This window comes from Cebus imitator, unplaced genomic scaffold (assembly GCF_001604975.1).
Source record: "Cebus imitator isolate Cc_AM_T3 unplaced genomic scaffold, Cebus_imitator-1.0 Scaffold83, whole genome shotgun sequence".
Taxonomy (NCBI): domain Eukaryota; kingdom Metazoa; phylum Chordata; class Mammalia; order Primates; family Cebidae; genus Cebus; species Cebus imitator.
This window is the reverse complement of record NW_016107398.1, coordinates 839,342-846,983: the sequence shown is the minus strand read 5'-3', so window position 1 is coordinate 846,983 and position 7,642 is coordinate 839,342. Positions and strand designations below refer to the sequence as shown.

The 7,642-nt window shown below is 33.7% G+C and overlaps 2 protein-coding genes across 6 annotated transcripts in view; one reads left to right on the top strand and one right to left on the bottom strand.

Annotated features, from left to right (window-relative positions):
• Positions 1–1,388, top strand: part of CCDC175 (coiled-coil domain containing 175) — a 63,833-nt gene extending 62,445 nt beyond the window's left edge. Inside the window, exon 20 of the mRNA XM_017533907.2 lies at positions 601–1,388. Within this exon, the coding sequence (XP_017389396.1) occupies positions 601–686 (86 nt within the window). The 3' untranslated portion in view covers positions 687–1,388. The remainder of the gene's footprint in view (positions 1–600) is intronic.
• Positions 557–7,642, bottom strand: part of LOC108308186 (JNK1/MAPK8 associated membrane protein) — an 18,993-nt gene continuing 11,907 nt past the window's right edge. For 4 of the 5 annotated variants that reach the window (XM_017533912.1, XM_017533913.2, XM_017533914.2 and 1 more), the window contains exons 6-7: positions 4,326–4,402; positions 557–2,068 (exon numbers count right to left, since the gene is read on the bottom strand). In XM_017533912.1, coding sequence (XP_017389401.1) covers positions 1,850–2,068; positions 4,326–4,402 — 296 coding nt within the window. In that variant the 3' untranslated portion in view covers positions 557–1,849. The remainder of the gene's footprint in view (positions 2,069–4,325; positions 4,403–7,642) is intronic. The other variant, XM_017533917.2, reaches the window with a different exon arrangement.

Genomic DNA, 7,642 nt, shown 5'->3' with positions numbered 1-7,642 from the left:
AACCCTGAATTTTGAAACACTTCTGGTCTCAAGCTTTTTTGGATATGGGATATTCAACCTGTATTTTGACTTTTAAATTACCTATTCAGGACTGGTTAGCAAAATAATTACCATACACTGTAGTGACTAGAATTGTGATGTGCTACAAGGGCCTAAGTCAAAACTGAACTAAGACAAGGGTTGTTTTTAACGTTTTTAATGACCATGTTTTAACAAATTATTTAGTAACATTAGCAACTACAGTGGCTATGAATTGTTCCAGTCTTATTCTTACCAAAGCAAATTAAAAATGCAGATCTATATTAAGTATTCTGGAAATTATTTGCCCTTGGGGCCTTGTAGTTATAATTTCTTCATTTGTATACATACTTTTCTGCTAGAACAGGACATCTGAAAACATGATTGTTAAAATGGCTCCAAGTGGACCAGAAGATATAGTCCTAGTAATCAGACACATGACACCCTCCCTACTCCACCCGATTATACAATTACCTAATTGAGGATACTTTGGGCAATGCAGAATTTTAATAAACACTAATAACCACACAAAGCTATATGTAATACAAATAGAATTTTTACATTTATTTTTTATTCCTACAGAAAAGAAGAAACACAGTGGTACCAAAAGAGTTCATTTCCCAGAGGCTAAATGTACTGAGAAAAATATATTAACAAAGAATAACTAACAAAATAATGAAAGGATACAACTGCTGTGAATTCAAAAGACAAACACAACTACAGGAAAAGTGAGTGCACTTACTTTCACATTTTGCAGCTATTAATAGAAGTCTTAAATGTTTAAAATTTAATTCATACAATCACCACCAAGTAGCAGAACCGGTAAATAAACTTCTAAACAATAAAAATGGATAAACATGGTCAGATTGTTAGGTTAAGTGCTAAAAACTTTATTTTGCTTCCATAGTTGCATCCATGAGTCTCTTAAAGCCTTCAGAGCATAAACATCACAGAACACCTATCACAAAAAACAAACTATCCACAGAAAAACCATTTTTATATTGTGTATCTTCTGTATTTTATTAAATCTAATATGCCATCAGTTGTAAGATGCATTCTAATTCAGAGATGTCACGTGAAATAAAAAGTATCTCTAGATCAATAAAATATGGTATGTATATATGCCCCAGATGTAAGAGGAAACTACTAGTTTGAATTACTTCCATACTATTGTGCCAAAAAACAATTAAGTGTCAAAACACTGAAATTTTATGTAGTCAAGCTTTTTATTACTGTTTTCTTTACAGGAACAATAATCCAAACAAGTCTTGAACCAAACTATAAACAGAAAACCTGTTATATAAATTATTATCTATTTGCAATATATCAAAATACTGTATTGGTGAAAATATACAGATAACAAAAAACAACATACATCATTTCTATGTTTGCTATCAGACGCCACAAGTATGTTTGTCTTTACAATTCATTATAGGTGAAAAACAAACTGAAACACAAGAGGTGCACACAATTATGCCACTGCTAAGGATTGCAGATTACATATGTAAGTTTTTCTTAATAAAATGGGAACACATTGCTAGGTACACAGAAACAGGATTTTGCTCTAAAGAACAGCTGCACTGTTGAGAGAAGCAAGTGCTTCCTAGTGGGCTTCTCATGTAGCAGATAATATTACCCTGTGTAACAGAGTATTTAGGGGTTTTGCATTTTCCAAGTCTAACCATGAACTAAACAAAAACAACCCAAACATTAAGATATACCGATAATCTTGTTCCCATATATGACAGAACAGTTCTCATACATTGTTAAGATTTATTTACTTTTTTATTAGGAACACTTCCTAAGTTTTTGGCATTTCACATGTCTACATTCAGTGTCCATTGGCTCCTTCTGAGAGTATCCGTGAAGGTTCGGTAAATTTTGCAGTGAACAAGTAAAAAAGGGCTGGTGTAGGTACCAAAGCCAAAAGGGGCAAATCCTGCTCAAGTTTATCCACTCTAGAAATGGAGATTATTCCATAGGCATGAAGTAACCAGTGGCTGAAGAGAACAATAAGTCTTTTCTTTCTGACCAGAAGATCATAGCAGTTCTATACAATTTTATAAAAGAAAGAAAAGAGAAATACAGATTATCAGGCTAAATCAGCTGGGTAATTTAATATATTTTAATGTAAAATATATTATTTATAATCTCAGAATCATAAAATGTTTGAGCTAAAAAAGACTTAGGAAACCCCTCAGTCTAGCCACCACACTTTACAGATGAGGAAAGTGAGGCTCCTAAGGTCATATAAGCACTCAGTAGCAGCACCAAGATGAGAGCCACGTCATCATGTCTCTTAGGTCCTTGTCTATGCCAGCATTCACTCCTGTAAACACTAGAGTTCCTTCTGAAAGAAAGATATGAACTAGAAGGGAAACTCCACTTTACGTGCTTTCTTCCTGCCCTGATCCACTGTCACTATGGATCTATAGGTGGGAAATAGGAGGTACAGAAACAACCTCCTTAACCTATAACATTCCTGGAGCCTGCTGCATGAATAGTAAGGAAGCAGAAATGACACATGAACAGTCTGATTTTCTTTTAATCCTTAATACCACTGCATAGTATGCAGAAATTAGAACAAAATAATATAAAATTAATATCTAAATGTGCTAATAAACACATTAAAACATAATTTGCAATAGATTACTTACCAACTTTCTCTTATCATTAAACAGCTCATCAACTCAACCAGTTCTAAACTGTCTTTCCTGCTTTAGGTCCCCATTTCATGCTATTTGAAGTATGTGAACATTTTATACAGGAGATTCACAGAGGCAGAGAAACAAATAAGTTTCAAGCTAATTTAACAGTGTATAGCTAATTCTTAACTATGGATAAGAAATAAAAATTCAAAAACTTCATTTTATTCAAATAGCCAATTATTTCCTCCCTCAAATCTTTCCCTAGAGTTGATAAAAGTGTCAAAACTAATTTGCCTATCTTCTTTAATTAATTATATTTCAATGCTGGTTAATGATTACAAAGGAAAAATGAGGATGATCTACAGATGAAAACAACTGAATAATCACTATAAATATATTCTGTCTAGTTCCTCCACTATTATCCTACTCAAAAGTCACTATGATTTCTAGACGTTTTCCCCCACTCAGTCTTTGACTAAGGTAATAGAAGAAGTGGCATCAACAGTAACCACTCCAAAATAGTTTACAACTTATTTTCTCTGGGTTGAGTGTTTTTATGTTATAAATTATGAGAAAGCACATATCAACTGTGATGGGTAGTTTAAGACAGTTCATAGGCCCTAGATTAGCAAGTTTGGGTGGAAGAGAATTAAGACACTTTATACTTTTGCTTTCTTTAGAGTTTAGCCTCAGAATAGTTCTTAAATCAGAGCCATTAACGTATTTAAAAGTAATCATTTAAATGTGATATATTAACAGTAGAGAGCCACATAATTATTTTAGAAAGAAAATGTCAGATTCCATATGAACACATAATGTACAAGAATGCCCATTTTGATTTAAAGTTTAAAGAATACATTTTTCCCTAGGCATAGAGTCAAATACACTATTACTTCTCATTTGTTGTTCATGTTTTTGAGCAATAGCTTAGTTCCTTAAAAACAGAATATGTGAAAATATAGATATGATGACATGATGTTCTATTCTACCCAGTGACTAAAAATTTGTCAAAAGAGACTTTTCTGGCCAAAAATATTCTAAAAATAAAGACATATACAATTTTAAAAAAGGAGTTCTTTATAATAGTGGCCTTCCACTGAAATATTAAAAAGTTAGAGGTACAAAATGGATACCCTGATAAAGGAACAGTATCAGGATAATGTGGCTAGTAATGTTAGCTCCAAATCCCCCAAACATTATGGGGTAAAAGTAAACATCCATAATCAAGAAAATAAAATCTGGGATAAAACATAAAAGGATATGAAATGCACAATTATTGATGCCTGTTAATGTTGCCATTGTAAAATAAAGTTTAAAATTAGTTCTAAATATAAAACATTTTTATGGTTTTTCTCAAAATAGTGTTAATAAGTTTCAACATTTCAATAATTATGTTTATGTAAAATGACTTTTCTCCTTCATGCTGGATAGTTGAGCCTGACTACTTCACTATTTTGCTAATTTCCCATGGAACTACATAGTCCAGTACACAGCTTTTTATAAAGTTAACAAGCTAAAGGCTACCAAGTGGCATCCATCAACCAAAGATCACGAAAACAATTAGCTCTACTATATCATATCATATGGACTATTCTGATATTCACTTGTTATATTTATATATTAAAAAAGTATTTAACAAAGGAAAAAAAGACTTCCTACCTCTATTTCAGAAGCAGACATGTACACAGCCAGAGTAACCAAAGATAACACTAATATAATATACGGGAAGGCATAATCTGAAAGATAAGCATTGGTATTATGTTGGAAATTGAACAAATTATCTGAATAAACCATCAAATAAATTCAAATAGTAATTCTCCTTAGAGTCAAATCCTTTCTCAACCAGTTCTGTGAGACTTACGACCTAAGGTTCTGAGGCAGGGGCCAGCAAGTTTTTTCTGGAAAGGGAAAGACAGTAAATAGTTTTAGCCCTGCAGGCCCTAGAGCCTCTGTCTTGATTACCCAGCTCTGCAGTTATAGTGGGGAAGCAGCCATAGAAAGATAATACATACATGAATAGGCATCAATAAAAACTTATGGACAGTAAAATATAAACTTCATGCATTTTTCACATCAAGAATTATAAGTCTTTTGATTTTTTTAATGGTAAAAAAACATAAAAACTATCCAAGGCCAGCTTTGAAGAACCTTGCCTTAGGCATCCAGTGAATGTAAATAATTAGCTTCTTCCCTCTGCTTTCCAGAATAGTACCAGTTAAGTACTAAACTTAGGAGAATTCAAAAAACGGTGAAATAATTTTCTGTGTTTTGTGGTCCAGGTGGGGAACCTTGGTTGAGAAAGGTTATGTATAAGAGTAATTCAGCTTTAATTAATCTTTAGAAAAAGGTCATTTATCAATAAACCTCAAAGTATAAAAAGAGATCATTCAGTATTTTTAATATCAAAATTCCAGAAATCTCTACAGTACAGTAATAAAACTTCAAGCAATTTTTTTCCTATAAAACACCATTTTTCTCTTAAAATGTTTCAAATATATAACACATATTAAATGGACAAATTGAGAAAAAACTTTGAATTATTGTTCATACAATTATTTGTAAATGACTTCAGTTTATGAAATACTAATCATTCTACAGTGCAGTAGAATCCATTTGGAAAATTTTCAAATATTAACTCAGGATGCAGCAGCCAGAAACTGAGCTATCCATACAGGTTACACAGGCCTTATTCCAGCTTACTAAAGAAGTGAATGACTTATCTGACATTTAGAACCTTTTATTTAATAGACCGTGATTAGGTCTTCAATCAACTGTTCCAACAACAAAAACAAAAAACACCTCTATTTAACCTATAAGTAGCTAAACAATGTTGCTAATGATACAAATTTAAGACCTGATAGTAAAAAGCCACATCAAGTAAAAAGGAAAAAAAGAGGAAGTTTATAACTAAGCCCAAATTTGTGGGGAGTAGGAGGTGGTACTGGGCTAGAGATAGGATTTGGAGTGGTTCTTAATTTCTACTGCCCAAAAAAAATTTGAAATTTTGTGCAACCAGGTCTGGAGTAGGATCTAGGGATGTGCATTTTAGTTCCCCTGGTGGTTCAACTGCAGATCACACTTAGAAGCTGGCTTCCATAATACTTCCAAGCAGGTAAAATTTGTCACTGACATATTCCTAATCATGCCTCATCTTTCTCCCTAGATCCCCAGTGTTTCACTATCTTAAGCTATTATAAGCTTCCTAGTGCTCTGCTTTGCTCAGACTTGCTATATCCCTACAAACCAAAAATTATCTATTATCTTTTTTTCAACATTATAAAATTATGAGTTGGTAATGCAAATGAATAGTACTTCATTGAGTCCTTCTATGAATGTGTTTTGAGTGGAAGCTTGTTGAAATGATAAAAACATTCACTGTGGGAAAAGTTATTTTCAATATAGGCAGCTACAATATAGGAAGCAATGATGTCTGGCATCTCTTTGGGTTAGCTTTCCAAACATTTTCCTGCTTTTCACAGCATCTCCCTTTTTTCCATTTCTTAGCCAAAAGGCTCTACACAATAGCACCACCTGCAGTCTAGAATCTACAGATTTGAGGCCTGCCAATTCTTAACTCTTCAGCCTCGCAGAAACAACTACCTGTGATCTTTTGGCTATTCCACGAATACTGAAACTGAATTCACTTCTCTTCACCAACCCATTTGCCTCTTCTAATATTCACGTTTATCCATCCACTGGTTACTAAGTCAGAAAGCTACTTTATAGTATTCTTGTTCCATTCCTTCAGCCCCCACCTTTGTTCCCTAGCTTAGTTAATGCTATCTTTGAAGTAGCTCCTCATTTCCAGTGTTTTGCTACCAAAGATGGAGAATTCCACATGTATCAAGTTATCTTTCTACAGCAAATCTAATCATGTCACTCTTCTGTCTAAATCCTTTTAAGAATACGTTCCTATTCCCTAGAGCAAGGATGGCAACCTCAAATGACACAGAGGTAGCCAGGAAGGTATAAGGGCATGGGCCAAATCTAACAGGGAAACAGAGGAGCTAAAGGGAACTATAGCTTTTTAAATCCTGTGCAGGCCAAATGAAACAGTTCATTTGTAAACCAGAATATGGGGGTAACAGAATTTCTGCTTCCTTTGGTCTTACCCTCAGCCCTACCATTACCATGAACCAAATTACATTCCCAAACTATATTACCACATTACATTACCAAGCTCCATATAAAGGATGGTATCCAACATCTTGGAATGTTCAGTATCACATATTCAAAAGAACCACAGCCATTGGCTTGCCTGCTTTATTTCCTGATAGTATGTGAGGCTAACAGTGAATTTTTCTTATTTGAGTCATTTTGGACTAAATGGTTACTAAACGAATAAATTAATGGTTACATTAAAATAAAAGACATACTGAGGATTTGTTACTATAAAAGGTTTTCATAAATGAACTTAGAAACCTAAGACCCTACTTAATAATAAACAGTATACATTATCAAGATTAATGTTCATGTATTCCTAAATAAAAAAGTTTTTATTTCTTATTATATATTTAGATTTTAAAAATCTTCTAATTTGGTCATGAGCTTCAAATACAAAGTATTCTCTAAACAGAAATCACTTTTGATTAGCTGCCACTGATTTCTTGAGAATTTTTATTCCATTCCAAGATATCCATGATTTTTCTTTATAATACTGATCATGTTTTAGCAAAAACATACACTAAGGTTCATTTTCAAGTGTTAAACAAACTGGCTGGGTGCAATGGCTCATGTCATAATCCCAGCACTTTGGGAGGCTGAGGCAGGCAGATCACAAGGTCAGGAGATTGAGACCATCCTGGCCAACATGGTGAAATCCTGTCTGTACTAAAAAAATTACAAAATTTATCTGGATGTGGTGGTGTGTGCCTGTAGTCCCAGCCACTCAGGAGGCTGAGGCAGGAGAATGGCTTGAACCTAGGAAACTGAGGTTGCAGTGAGCCAAGATCATGCCAGTATACTCCAGCCTGGCG